This window comes from Passer domesticus, chromosome 6 (assembly GCF_036417665.1).
Source record: "Passer domesticus isolate bPasDom1 chromosome 6, bPasDom1.hap1, whole genome shotgun sequence".
NCBI lineage: Eukaryota > Metazoa > Chordata > Aves > Passeriformes > Passeridae > Passer > Passer domesticus.
This window is the reverse complement of record NC_087479.1, coordinates 8773659-8788464: the sequence shown is the minus strand read 5'-3', so window position 1 is coordinate 8788464 and position 14806 is coordinate 8773659. Positions and strand designations below refer to the sequence as shown.

Below are 14806 nucleotides of genomic sequence, written 5' to 3'. Positions count from 1 at the left end.
GGTGCTAGAACAAGCTGCCCAGAGAAGCTGTGAATATCCCATCCCTAGAAGTGTTCAAGACCAGTTTGGATGGGGCTTTGAGCAACCTGATCTAGTTAGTGCAAGGTGTCCCTGTCCATGGCAGTGGGGTTGAATTAGATGCTACCTAAGGTCCATTCTAACTCAATCCATTCTATGACTAAAGCAGATAAACCATTTTTTTCAGTAACAACCATGTAAAAAGGCAGGATTTCTTTTTAAAAAAATTATGGAAAAACCCCATGATGATCTGAAATTCAGTCTTCTCCATACATTGCCCCAGCAGCACGAAGACCATTTTCACTTAAAATTACTTCATCAGTGAATTTATACTGGCACAGGACTCATATCCTCTGCCCAGAAATCAAAGTCCACCTAGAAAACAACTTCCAAATCCTACAACCAGCATTGTCACCACAGATAATCACAACTGGATTACAGACTGCTCCACGCACAAACTTCCAGTAGAATACATAGTACTGTATTAAGTAAGAATACTTAATACAGCTAAATCTATGCAACTACACATTTGAGTCTTGAATTGTTCCTTGATGTTCCCAAATTTTCATTCTAATTAATGAGCATAGGAAGGTAAAGAGACTGCATGACCAAAAGTTAAAACTAATAGAACAAGACAAAGAAAAATCTACATTACAAAGAAAACACTTTCAGTTAGTTAAATGATTGCTATTTAGAGATGGTTTATTGACCACAGACAGGCGCAGGGATACGTATGACAGGTAATAACACCAGTCCAGACAATCCATGCCTGGAAGCCCCCTGAAAAGCAACCAGCAAATAAAAGGCTGTATTCCCACTCTGCTGAGGCCTGGCAATGGATTTTGAGCTGCTTAACAGGTTGTTCAAGGGTGTAACTATTTACTAATACTCCAACTGAGACGCTCCAATGTAGGCATAAAACCAAAAATACACAGAATTGTGTGCAGTCCTGTAATTCTGGGCATAAACCCTACTCAGTGTAAATATTTTGCACACCAGTTTAACTACATCATTCTGCACAAAGCAGCAATATGTTGTCATTTGTAACATGGCACCTACAAAGGCTTGTACAGGAAGACATGACAGAATTTTAACTATGTATTTTTTCTCTTGAACCTCAAGATTTATTTTAGAATTTGATAAATAAAAAAGCAGTTCAAATACAGTTTCATTTCTATGTTTCTATTGACAATTAGACCTGTCAAGCATCTTGCAGGTAATCAGAAATTTATTTTTTCATATTACCTGCTTTCTGAAGTGTAATCAGGATATGCCAGACCCCCTGACACAATTGCAGAAATAGCAGGGTACTGACACTGCTAAGACTAGGAGGCCAGAAAAACAAAAACACACTACTACTACAAATTATTTCAAATCCTCTATTTTTTGAGCTTTTTTTCTGACAAGTAATTAAACAGCCCTTTTTGTTCTGCTTAGTCTAAACCATGAAGCAGGCACTCAGGTTATCTTTTCCAATTTTTCTCAATGTCATGAGGACCAGCAACCTTCTCTGCTTCAGGAAATAAGACAGGCAAAACTTTCAAGATCTTGTGACTTCCACAGATGGGAACTGATTTATAAAGCCAACATAAACATAAGGGCTGCATTTAAAATTTGAGAATTAGTAGCAATTGCTGTAAGCAGCCTGACCTCCAGCAGCAGCACCTGAAGTTCACTTCAAGGCACACCAGGGCCAACCTCTTGAGTTTCCATCAGCAAATAATGTTTGTCTTGAAGACCTCTCCTATGGAGACAGGCTGAGAGAGTTTGGGGCTGTTCAGCCTGAAAAGAGAATGCTTTGGAGAGACCTTACTGTTCACTGTTTATACACATTGAGGGCTTTTAAGAAGACTGAGAGTGGCTTTCAATCAGGGCCTATTGTGACAGGTTATGGTTTTAAAATACAGGAGACTAGATTTACGTTTAATAAAGAAATTCTTCACTCTGAAGGTGGTGAGACACTGGCACAGGCAGCCCAGTGAAGCTGTGGATGTCCCATCCCTAGAACTGTCCAAGGCCAGCTTAGATAGGGCTTTGAGCAACATGGTCTAGTTACTGCAAGGTGTGCCTGCCTGTGACACAAGATGATCTTCAAAGGTCTCTTCCAACCCCAACCACTCCAAGGCTGGAGCTCCCTCCCCAAACAGGTATCTCCTGTGAAGGCTGTGGTTCACCACCAACACAAAGCCCACTTTTCTGGCAAGCTTGTCCTGTGGTTCTCATTAAGGGACCATTAGTAAAGCCCAGGCAGAGGAGACTGATTTGACAGCCCCATAAATCACTCAGATGCTGCACTCAGTCTCATTAAGAGCATGAAATGCCATTGCAGCCATGCACAGAACCACGGACTCCAAAGTGTATTTCTACATGCAGTTCACCAAAGGCCTGGGTTTTGGACAGCACTTCAAAACATGCTCTCCCAACTTACCCAGGAGGCTCAGGGGAAACAGTAACTGACTTGCCCACAGTCTGTGATGATTGTTTACCTCAGCTGTCCTCAAATATGACCATGCACTTTTGAATAAACTGACAAATTTCACAATGTTATTTGACCAGCTATCTTTTTCACATTTTTGGCTCAACTTGAAGAGGTGGGAGAATAATCCCAGAGGTCTGTAGCATGCTTACCAACTGCATTCAAAGCCAGTCTTCATTATTTCCCCCTTTCAGCTGCAGTAAACATTTCTCACAAAAACACACTACTTTACACCTAATATGGTGTTTTTCTCTCTCCATTCTTTTTCTTCCTCTTTCCTCACATAGTTTCCTGGTTTTTGTTCCCCCTTTAAGAAGCACATTGTACCTACAACATAATTCATCTGAAAATAATAATCCCTCTTCTATCTTCCCCCATGAGAGATGACTTTTAAATAAGGCTTAACTAATTTTTTTCTTCATAAATCAGCTACTCCAATATGTAAAAGGGGGAAAACCCCAAACAGCTGACAAGTATTTGGGTTTTACAATGCTCTCTCTCTTTTAAAACACATCACAATTAAATGTTGAACTATTAAGTAAATCCTTTTTTCCCCCAACAGATATCAAGGTCTGTTTCCCAAAGGAATCTGACACCAACCACCACCCCAATTTTTAAGAGAATTATTAGTAACATGGAAAGTGTATGAAAGGAGAGACACCACATGTCACCATGTACTGCTCTAAGAGCATCAAATCCTCACCAGCTTTTTCAGATGGCAGAACCTCAGGCTATGAGGGATAACCAGGAGCAAGTTTGGGCAGGGGAAGCCACAGGCACAGACAAGGAGTGCAAATGACAGTGCTTACACAGTGGCAGCAGCACCAGCTGGAAGGGAAGGAACCTTCTGGCATCCACACAGGGGCTGCAGGGGAAGACATTTCCAAGCGAGGACAAGGCGCCAAATTTTAAATGCATGGCACAGCACCCTGCCTAAAACCACCCCTGCAAGAACGAGCAAGCTTTATTCTCTTGCTCTCTCTTTACCTCAAAATAGCATACTCACTCAGTACTTCTTTCTTCCTACATCCAAACCTGATGACTTCTCAATATGCCTACTGAGAGAAAAAAAGAACAGAAAACATCGAGAGCTTTTTTTTTTTCCAGAGGCCTACCTTTCCCCTTTTGAAAAGGAAGGAACCATGACAAAGAAAATCAAAGCCAATACAGGCACTTTCTGCATGATCCACTGTATCAAGCATTCCCAGGCTTGCTTTTACAGGGCTTGCAACGTCCTAGATCCCTCATTCTCAAATCCCTTTTAATAACAAGTAGCATTAATCTATGACGCTACCCCACTTTTAGAGATAAAATTGAGACCTAGTTTGTTTTGCTTCTGATGTGCAATAAAACAGAATATGAAAGTAAACTTCCAGGACTGACATAAATAACCTGGGCATCAACATCCAAGCTCTTCCTCTTTGCCATTCAAAGAGAGAGCATTCAGTCTCACTTCCAACTAAGTTCCAGTCATTTACAACCAATGAAAAACACATCTAACCCAGCAACACTTCTCTAAAGAACTGAAAGTGTTTTGTGAAAATGTTAGAACAAAGACTTTGTGGAAGTAATTTTTACTGAAGAAAGAAACATTTGGATGTCACCCTTCAAAAATGTGAAGCTGCAGAATAAAGAATGGGTTACATGCAAAAATGTTCTGGAAGACAGTTTTCTGAAAGGTTGCTGGAAAGTAACAGAAACACTCAAAGACAAGAAGTCTGCTCTGTGAAAGGAAGATGAGCCATTTCTAGGCTACACCAGCTCTTTCCAAGTTGAAGTACAGTACAGTTACACTGCACCAGCTGATTCTCAGTTTCTGACCTTCCCCTGTCATCCAGAGCAAACTTTTTACAGTACACTGGATCCAGTCTGTTTCCTATGATCTCTCCACAAATAATTCCATCAGATGAGATTACCCTCCAAAAGTCTAGCTGACTAGCCATTATCAGCTCATATTTCTCCAGATGTTTTGTGATCTCATCCTTTCTTAATGTCTCTAGCATCTTGCCTACCACCAAGGTCAGATTTATTAGTTGACAATTTCCTGGTTCCTCCCCAGTCCCCTTTTCCCAGAACAGGACAAGCAAAATGAAAGCAACCAAGAGCTAGAATTGCAAAACTATTGCCCCTTGTGTTGAAAAAGAGACACACAAGGAAAACCACAAACTGACACAGCTTATCTTTTGTTTCCAACAAGAAGAGCAACAGATTTCCCTATAAACCCAACCCTTCAGCTCTAGAAACAGCACCAGCTTCTTTCCCTCTGACACAACTTCCCCACTCCATTCTTCGTTCAGGCCCGCTCCGTTTTTTGTTCAGCCCCTATCTTGTTTCTTACCTTTCCATTCCCCCCAGCTTTTCCTCTGAAGCAGCTGTGCCCTCTATAGCTGGCATCTTCAGAGTTCAGATGGCTCTTAGGATCCTCTGCATCAAGTGCCACAGCCATTCTTTGAAATACCATGAAAGCCAGACGATTCTTGAACTAATCTGAACCTCAAAGGTTCTGACTACACAGGTCACCAAGACAGTGCATCACTACATCCCAGGGACAGACACAAGCCAAGGTAAGAACAAAAAAACACCCCAAAATAAAACACACACACACACACATACAGAAAAAGAGGTAGGGAACATGGTGAAAACAGAAAAGAGAAGAAAGAAGAGGTGAAGAAAAACAGCAACACCAGAGACTCCCTGGCTTAAAAATATATCTGGTCAAACCTCATAAAATCCTCTTTTGATTCACACTAACAGAATACTGAAAGTATGAACCTGTGCTCCAAATAATAAAGGTAAAGTTCACCATCTGTGCTATTCTGCTAGGGAAAGTAAAAAGAGCAACAATCAGCATTTTAGTCCTGGTTTGTATTTTACATATGGATCTTGCATCCACTTTATGCAATGAAGGTATAGCAAGAAAAATCACAATGGGCCACTTGTTATTTATTAGGTTGTCTGTATCACTCCATTCATTACAGAAATAATTCTTTAACCAAAAGAAAAAAAGGTATTATATCCAGAAGTGGAGTAGGTATCTTATGTATTATTTCTCATTTTAGGGCCTCTATTAGACTTGGTCAGCTTGTAAGCTACAGACTCCATCAGTCCAATAGTTTTACCAGCCTGAAGTCCAGAAAAATTGGAATTTGGAGGACACGTTATGGTTTTCATGGTTAAAATTACTATGTGGTGTCACTATGCTATTTAAAAACAAAATAGCTCTGCATTTCCTGTTAAATATTAACGGATGAATACACAGATCTCTCCAGCTCTTTATAATTGCTTCTGATTTCTCAGACTGAGAAATGGAGATTTTTCAATTTCCTTTCTCAAATGTCAGTGTATATTTTTCCCTCCTCCTCTTTCCCTGCTTCCAAAAGACTCCTTTTTTTCATACAAGTTTATGCCCTAATAAGAAAACCGGACATACTAGGGAGGACAGAGATGACAGAGTATCAAAACACACAATCCCCTCTTTGTTAGCCATGCAGAAAGACTTTAAAAAAAAAAAAAAAAAAAAACAGGATGAAGACTGAAAACAATAGAAGGATCTTTATAAACAGGGACCAGAGCAGAAAGATGCAAGAAATCCAATGAGAACTTTAAAATGGACCAGTAAAGCAAGTAAAATACACGTGGGAACACCTCTGTTCTCCAAAAAGTTCCCCACACACAACCAAAATTAAGGATCCTCATGACATACATTCAGAAAACCTATAATCTCAGAGCTCAACAAGCAGCAATTTGGGCAGATAATTTTCTCCTTCTCCCTCATATTCAATCACAATTATAGCACCTCTGCATCGAACCATTTCCCCCATCCTTTCCCACTAAACAAAACCTTCAGCATCACACAAGCAGGGACTGCACACCCTGGATGTACACACACACCCTGGATGCACAAACACAAGCCTGAGCTCCTTCACACCTCCCACCTGTGTGCTGGAACAGTCCAGCCATGCAGCTGTACAAAGAGTGGTCACAAGACTCTGTCCTTGCTGGGATTTCAGTAACAGCACCAAGCACTGCAATGGGGAAAGGGATGGGGAGGGCAAAGTTCATCCATGAAGTCTTTTATTTCTGCCTGGCTGAGGTTAGACATGTCCTGGACACAACATGTCCCCTGCACAAACACACATCTGCTCTACTGGAAGTAGAGTTTCCTTCAGTGACTGACTTAGAGAACTGCCAAGAGCTCTCGGTCAGGCAGCAATGTTTAATTTCATTTCTCCATTTGTATTTTTAATCTTGGAAACAAAAACATAAATGTAAAGCATGCTGACAGAAGAAAACAACTACACAGTTCTAGAAAGCCCTGCTACTTCCCTGCCAGGCCGAAACACCTGCTCCTGCTAATGATGGCTTTATGCTTACTTACACCTGCCATCCAGAAGGGCTCCAGAGCACTTTGCAGCCTGATTTATACATACACAAATCATTAAAACCACCAAAATTAAGCCACTGCTGGGGTGAGATGTGGCAACTGTTTAACTGCACGCAGCCATGCTGTTAGACTGCTCAGGACAGGAACTATAAGAGACACCAAATCCAACCAAAGCTATGGGGAACGTTAGGTTGAGAGAACATCATTGCCCAATCTGGATTTTAGCCAGTCACTACCTAATATATTTGCATGTGGAAAGCCCTAGAATCTTTAAAGAACACGTGAAGTGCAACCTTTGGTTTTATAAATGATCTAAAATACTATATATATATATATACACACACATACATACACACATATATATACACATATATATATATACACACACACACATATATGTATGCTTCTAATATCTGAAATCCCCCCTTTAGCAGTCCCTCCCTGCACTAATTATTGTTTATGCCTTGACTTCAGAAGCTCACCATATCAGACATCAGTTTTGGAAACATCCTGTGGTTGAAGCACTTAATTTAGCAGAGCCAGCAAACTGATTGTGTCTGGTAATAAATGTAGATTATTAAAAAAAAAAAAGATGCTTAACAAAACACACACATAGACAGAGTGGATAAGCTACTCCCCAGCAAAGACAGAGCCAAATGAACTAAATTTGTCAACCTATCCCTGAACAGCTACAAAAACCAAGAGATTCCCAGGGCTGACACCAGCAGGCTGAAGAGAAAATAGAGCACTGCTTTCTAAAAACCTCCTCATGAGGACAACACCAAATTAAGAGTTGCAAAGTCAATGGAGTGGAATGAAAGAGGTGTCACTGCACATGCCAAGAGGGCAAAAGGACACTGGGAAACAGGTTAAGAAGATTAGGAAACCTGGCATCCAAAAAATGCCAAGGTATGTTTAACAATTTAGGAGTTTGAGCACAAATTTGCAGCATCAAATATGCGGAACATGCAGAGTAACATTTTGAAAATGGGAATGTGCTCAGCACGTAATCTCATCATAATATTATCAGCAATCCATCACAGATAATAATCTGTTTCTCTAAGGCAATTTTAAAACAACAAAAAAAGTCAGATCAGGAGATCTGGGCATCTTTTTACTAAGACCTCCTCCAGAGGTCTCCTTACTTGAAAGTAACTTTATCATAATCCTGGAAACAACAAAAATTCAGTTCCCAAAACGAAACACAAACAAACCTGAAATACAGCATGATTGTTTAAAAGTTTCAGACACATGTGCCTCTGAATCATCCTAACAATGCCTTTTCCATACTGTTTAAAATAAATGTTTCTCCCTCAGACTGTTGTGCAGTGCACCTCAAAATAACAGAATTTTTTTTCAAATTACAGGTAAGTGTAGGAAGAATTGCAACAACAGATGATTAAAAACCCTAAGCCTGAAAACACTGTTTAATACTAAAAAAACCCCTCTGATTTGAAGAGTTTCTAGATTCATAAATGGGAATGGGAAGTACAATTCTGTACTTCTTTCTTCTATTTAATACCAACACAGAATAGTTCTCAAATACTTTGTCAGAACAAAGCAGCCTGGGTACACCACAATTACTGAATGAGCTAGTTAAGCTAATGAGTGCAAAGGTGTTTCCAACCGAAATAAACCGGAACAAAAGAACCCCACACATCCCCCTAAAAAACTTAAAGCATTTGTACATCAAGCATCAATCTGCTAAACTAAACTGCATATCCAATTGCTAGGAATATACACTTCCACCCTCTTAAATACACATTATCAAGATGTTTTCTAAATTCCTAGATATTTCTTATTGTTGCCGAAGAACCACCAGCCTTTACCAATGTTATGATAACGCATTTCAAATTTCTTCCATAAATAATTATGCTACACCTTTGCACCTTCAGGCAAGTTGTTGCAAACCCTCTAGAAAAATCCTGAGTCTGCAGAACCACATAAGCTTCCGTACTGCTGGAGCACACAGATTCTGGTTTTGGTCCAAAAAAATGACACTATCATGGAAAGTACCTAACACTGCTCTCTCCTTTCCAAGAAACAGTAGTAGAATACAAAGAAACAGGTAATATCCTATAGAATCAATGCTGTGGTACTTGAAAATGAACACCTCCCCAAAAAAACCTGTTTTGGGAAGAAAACACGTAAGAAGGCAAAAAGCCTAACCATACATGTGACTGTCTTTTCAGTTTTGTCACTCTGTCAAGAATAAAGACTTTTTATAAAAATCAAATGTCGTTCATGGTACAACCAAAATGCACAGAGTGCAAAAACTCGAGGCTATTCTTCCTGTCCAGGACACTGGTACCCAGAGCAGCTCAAACACACACAGAATAGCACATCTTCTAGCAAGTCTGCAAGAGCACAGCATTGCTCACAAAATACAGGCATATTTTTCACTGTTCAAAAATATTCATCTTAATTCCCCTTTGTAGCACAGAAAGGAAAGCTACAAACCTACATACAAACCAAAATTATTTACTACAGTTTAACCACTAAGACTCTAAGTAGTACCTCCTTCACTTGCTACCTTTATCATCATTTTCAAAGCACTTGACACCAATTTCTGGTGAACACATGCACACACACACAAGAAAACCTCTTATACATGCATTTTCTAAAGCTTGAAAAAAGTCAGGTATGCTACCTATGTGCTGTTTCCCACTGGGATGAACAGGAAAATAACGGATTATTTGAGGACATGCTGCTGAACACCAGATTAGAGAGGGATGGAGTCATTTCACTGTCCAGAAGGGGAGAGTCACTTACCCCGTTTGTGAAGCCAGCCTTCCTTCACTATCGCTACTTCATTCATAATGGCAGGAATGTCTCTTGAAAACCAGTTTATGGCAAAAGATCACTCAGCTGAAATTCTTGAATTCCAGCAGAAGGCTCCACAAGAGGGACGAGGGTTTTTCCTCCGTTTTCCTCCTTTCCAGCTATTTCTAAAAGAATCAAAAGAAGAGTACGCCATCATTTCAAAGCATGTCGCAGATGTACAACGTATACAACAGGGAGTAGTTTTCATTGCTGCATTGCTGGTTTGGGATTTTTCTGTTCTATTGTTATTACAAATCTTAAACAAGGGCTTAGTTCTCCACAAGAATTTATCTTGGCGGGTGGAGGTGCCAAAATGCAGGCTTGCTGAAGTCCTGCTTCTTCACTGAGTAGGCTGATCATGGGCAGACTCACAATACTACCAGGTGCTGTCTGAATTACAGGTAGATTCAAGACCTTACCTAGCAGACCTCCATCTCTGCAAAACCACCTCATTCTTTGCAACAATAAAAATTCTGAAATATCACAAAAAACAGTTTTCAATGTTTCCTGGTAAGGGAGACTTCCAGAACATCTCCTGGAAGGTTTCTTTACAGCCTGATAATAGTCTATTAACCAGCAAACAGTGTGTCTTGGAGATAAACCTCTGACAGTAAATATTCCTATCCTGCTTCAGATCTTCCTACCTTCAGCATCAATCCCTTAATCCCACTCAGATCTCCTTGACTCCCCAAAAAGTATCTCCTCTAAATTTGATATTTCTAACTTCTACCTCTCCTAGAAGTATATAAACAACCAGAGATAAGCTCATGTACCTTACTGTTATCCCAAATCAGCCCTTACAGCACCCTGATCAATTTTATTGCTCTTCCTTAACCATTCTGCAGTTTGCTGCTGCCTTTCTCACAATGAAATATACCCAAGCACAACTTGGGACTTTTACCCCTCTGCTTTATGAGACAAAATCCCTCTCTAAATAGCTCAGGATTGGCATTTCTTATTGAAAATGTGCCTTGCTCGTGGCTGACTACCACAGAAATATTCTGTGCATTTCCCTCCCTCACTGAATATAATCTCCTCCCAAATGCATTAGCTTTTATTATTTTTCTAAATTGAATCTGATTATTTTTCTCCTTGTGGTACAAATATTCCCTGTTTTTCTTTAATTCTTCTATGCTCTCCGAAATGTCCATGCTGCCATTCAATTTGGTATTATCTAAGTGATCAAAAAACCTAACTGGTGACAAATTCCCAGCAGTAACCAACAAGCTTAATAAAACAAAACCCAGCAGCATTTGTAAACTGCCACCAAAGACCCTGCTGTTACTGGAGTCTCTCACTTACCACAGAGACATCCCATTCCCACCTGACAAATATATACCATCTCTGCATGCATTTGGCACGTGTGCATCAATTATCCCAGAGCATGCAGGTGATAGCCATCCATCAGAAACTAGATTAAACAGCAACTAATTCCCCATAACTCACTAAGACACAACACTGGATGGAAGAAAACAGGTGGTCAAAATGAATCCAACCTAGAACTGAAACCCCAGCAGGGGCAGAGGGCTTTGTGCTACATCCGAGTGATCTGAAACACGCAGCGTTCAAAGCACAAAGCTCGATTTGAACAAGTTCCATCACTGCCAGCAGAAATGGATGGAGAAAGGAGGTCACTCCCCTGACACTCTGCCTACAAACCTACACTGTTACTGTTCCTCAGCTTTTCCAGTTAGCAGTTTATGTTGAAGTTCTCCCCAGAAACAAGGTGAGTTTGGATTTTTTTCCCAAATTATAAATCTGCCGATCTCACTAGTTAGAATTATAAACTCCACGAAACACATGTTTGCCTGAGGGAGGGAAGATACACAAAAAATTACACTGGAACAAGTGACATGTAATAATTCCTAATTTCATGAATAAATATGAGAACACAGTATGCTACAGAATAGAGACCAGTAATCCACAGCTGCCAGAGATACCTTGGAACAAACTCCTTGAGCTCCAGAGCAATTAGGATAGAACCTGACAAACACAGCAGGCTTGTTCCTTTCAAAATGGCCATGCACAATGCACAATAGCCATGCAAGCTAGACTTGCTTGCTGATGTCAAGAGGAGACTAGACCTCACTTAGAGGCTTGAGCAATTTGCAAAGTGTTGAACAAAACCCCCAAAATTATCACAGCTTGAGTATGGAAATGCAACACCCAGGTGTGAAAGTTAACGCTTCTAACTCTGTGTCATACAGGGTGCAGGGACTGTGCAATCCTACCTCTGCATCCTGAATTCAACCATTTAGAGGCACTGAGCAACCAATATCCTTTCCAACAACCATACATAAAAACGGAAGCTACAAGACAAACTAGGCTGTAGAAAGGGCAATACTATTATTAAAAACATGAAAAAGCATGAAGGACAGAATTCTCCAATCTGCAGCTAACTTACTCCAGGTTTTCCTGTGTTAACACTTGCCAGGATTACAACTTGGCAGCTTCCTACTTGTCATCAGCTAAACTGTCATTTAATAACCCAAATTTGAATGACAACAGAGCCAAAAAAAGCAGATCAACCAAGAAATACAAAGTTCAGAGGGACTATTTTTTCTACTCTCTGCAGAAGGTGTAAAAGGTGTCCAAGCAGCTTGGACTGCCTTTTCCCTACCATTTTTACCCAAGAAATATTTCCCACTTGCTACTGAAGCAAGTGCTCTCTGGGATGTGTCTTTACCTGCCCACCTCATTTCAGGGGAGAGGGGTGGTGAAAGGGGTGGAGAGTCTTGTAAAGAAGCCATGGCACAACGAAGTGGAAAAACATTCAACGCTTCCTGACACCAACCTGCATCATGGGTCCCACCTCAGTCCTTCAGTCAGCCATGTCAGAGCACTTACTTCACATGGAGAAACTTAATCTATTTTTAATTTGCAATGTGAAGAGCTGGGGAACCCTTCTCACTGTCTAACAAGATGTCCATAGGCACAGCTCCAGCAGCAGCAAACCTGCTCTATCTACTGTATTTTAAAACACACATTCAAGCTGTGCCTAATATATCTATTTTAGTAAGAGACGTTATTGAAGACAGTGGCAGCAAGCAAGAGTGATTTCTTGGAATAGAAGAGCAAGTTAACTATAGGTCAACGTACTACTGAAGATGTGTAAACCAGAAAAAGTTCCTTTTCCATAAAATCCTTAGAGGGGAAAAAGAAAAAAAAAAAAAAAAGAAAAGGAATGATTACAGTCCTCATTTATGGCCATCTAGGAATGGTTCCCAGTGAAGAGAGGGCATCTGAGGTAAGTATGACCTGGCTGCTCCAGTCTGTGTCTGCACAGGACTGAATACTGTCAAAAGCTAAACAACTTGGTCTTTCTCTTAGTCTTCTCTTTGCTTGTTTTTTAATACACATTTCTGCAATACTTTTTTTAACAGTGCAATAGTCCTCACGCAGCTGAAGTGCTGTAAATCATGAATGGCATGACATCAGCATTGTATCACGGTGACACTGGTTTTGCGTACACATTAATTCCTTAAAGGTTATAAAGTTCTTCATAAATAATGAGATAACTCACTTCCGTAGGCACTGCAGCAATGAAACCTGCTTTAAGAAGTCATTCAAACCAACCATGCAACAGAATGTGGAGCCTTTTCTGTATTTGGGAGAGTCATATTAGAGCTCCTTCTCTCATTCTCCTCTATACATTATCCTCATCTTTTTCCTCGAAGAAAGTAGAAATATTAATCTGTACTTCCAGTTCTCTTTCCAATGCAAAGTTTTATATTTGTTCCCACTCACACCCTAGAGCACATCAGGAAGAAAAGGAAGTCTTCCATTAAGCTTAAGCTTATGGGAGCACCTATGGTAACCACCTCATCTTCACGAGGGAGAGTAAGCAAGGGACTAAAGGGAGACTGACCCACCAGCCTCAGTCCTGGCACGTGTGTCTGGGCCGCACTCATTAGCCCAGATCAGAAAGTAGATTACAAAAAAGCATTCCCCCGGGCTAACACTTTGCCCTGTCACAGACCAGTTACTGATGCCCACTGCCCTGGTGTGGCACATTCCTGTATCTCCCAGGACACTTGGAGTTCAAACATGCTGCACATCCTTACATGCTCTCATAAGGCACGGCAGCAGGACCAGGCAAAACAGGATCCAGCTGCCCCAGTTTGCCTACAGTGGCCACATGACAGTGTCATGAGAGCAGATGAGGTACACAGGAGCTGGACTGGGCCAGGGTGGTGTGTTCAGGCCCGTTACATGGGACGCCACGAGCAACCTACACTCTCTTCCCAGTGCAAGCTCCCAGCTGACAGCCAACTGCACCAAAACGGCACAGACACAACAAAGTTGGGCTCCAGCCAACGTTTCAAGTGGAGCGTACAGATAGATGTTCCCACCAGGCTTTGACCAGTGAAGTACATCTCCTGCCTTACGCAAATCCTGCCCTGGCTGTTTCATGTGAGCAGCAGTGATTCCAATGTGCTCAAGGCCCTCTGAGCCTGCAGCAGCTTCGCACCATGACCCAGTTACCAAATCTGGGCAGACAGCTTTCAAGGAAGCTTAGAAGGACCAGGTTGTGCCACCATCTCAGCTTCCCTTACAAAAAGGCATTGTGGGCCACTACTTAGGTGTGGCCACCAGTATTTGCTGCTATGTGTCCAACGACACCACATCTAAACTGGAATTTCATGGCAGCAAGTGCAGCTGATCACAAGGTTCACAAAGGATTCTCAGATACTAAGTTATTGGGGAAATGGTAACTGAAAAACAAAAATCTCTACAGCCACATCCCCCTCCCCTTATTTTTTTTTTCCAATCTATTAGCCTAATCTAGGTTTACAAAACTGTAATTTGAAGTATCTGTGCTCTCCTGCCTCTGCTGATCAATAGGCAGGAGGTTAATGCTGTTCAGGTGAGGGGCCACAGTTACGACATCCAACTGTCCATGCTGCAAACACAACAACAGTTTGATAGGACAAACTAAGCAAACTGACTGATGGCAGAAAAGTGACTTCTTCATAAGCCCCTCTGCAACCCAGACAAAATCTTCTTTATGTTCCCAAACAAGAACAAGTCTTTTTACAGTTTATGCTCATATAATTTAAGAACTGTGCTGCTCGGAACTTTGCTACCGACCTGAGATATATTTA

The 14806-nt window shown here is 41.0% G+C and overlaps 1 protein-coding gene across 7 annotated transcripts in view; it reads right to left on the bottom strand.

Moving 5' to 3' along the window:
• AKT1 (AKT serine/threonine kinase 1) overlaps window positions 1-14806 on the bottom strand; it is a 75908-nt gene that overhangs the window by 59220 nt on the left and 1882 nt on the right. For 5 of the 7 annotated variants that reach the window (XM_064423151.1, XM_064423146.1, XM_064423145.1 and 2 more), the window contains one exon: window positions 9651-9826. In XM_064423151.1, the coding sequence (XP_064279221.1) occupies window positions 9651-9696 (46 nt within the window). In that variant the 5' untranslated portion in view covers window positions 9697-9826. Of the gene's footprint in view, window positions 1-9650; window positions 9827-11360; window positions 11384-14806 lie in introns of those variants that run through there. The other 2 variants (XM_064423148.1, XM_064423147.1) reach the window with 2 other exon arrangements.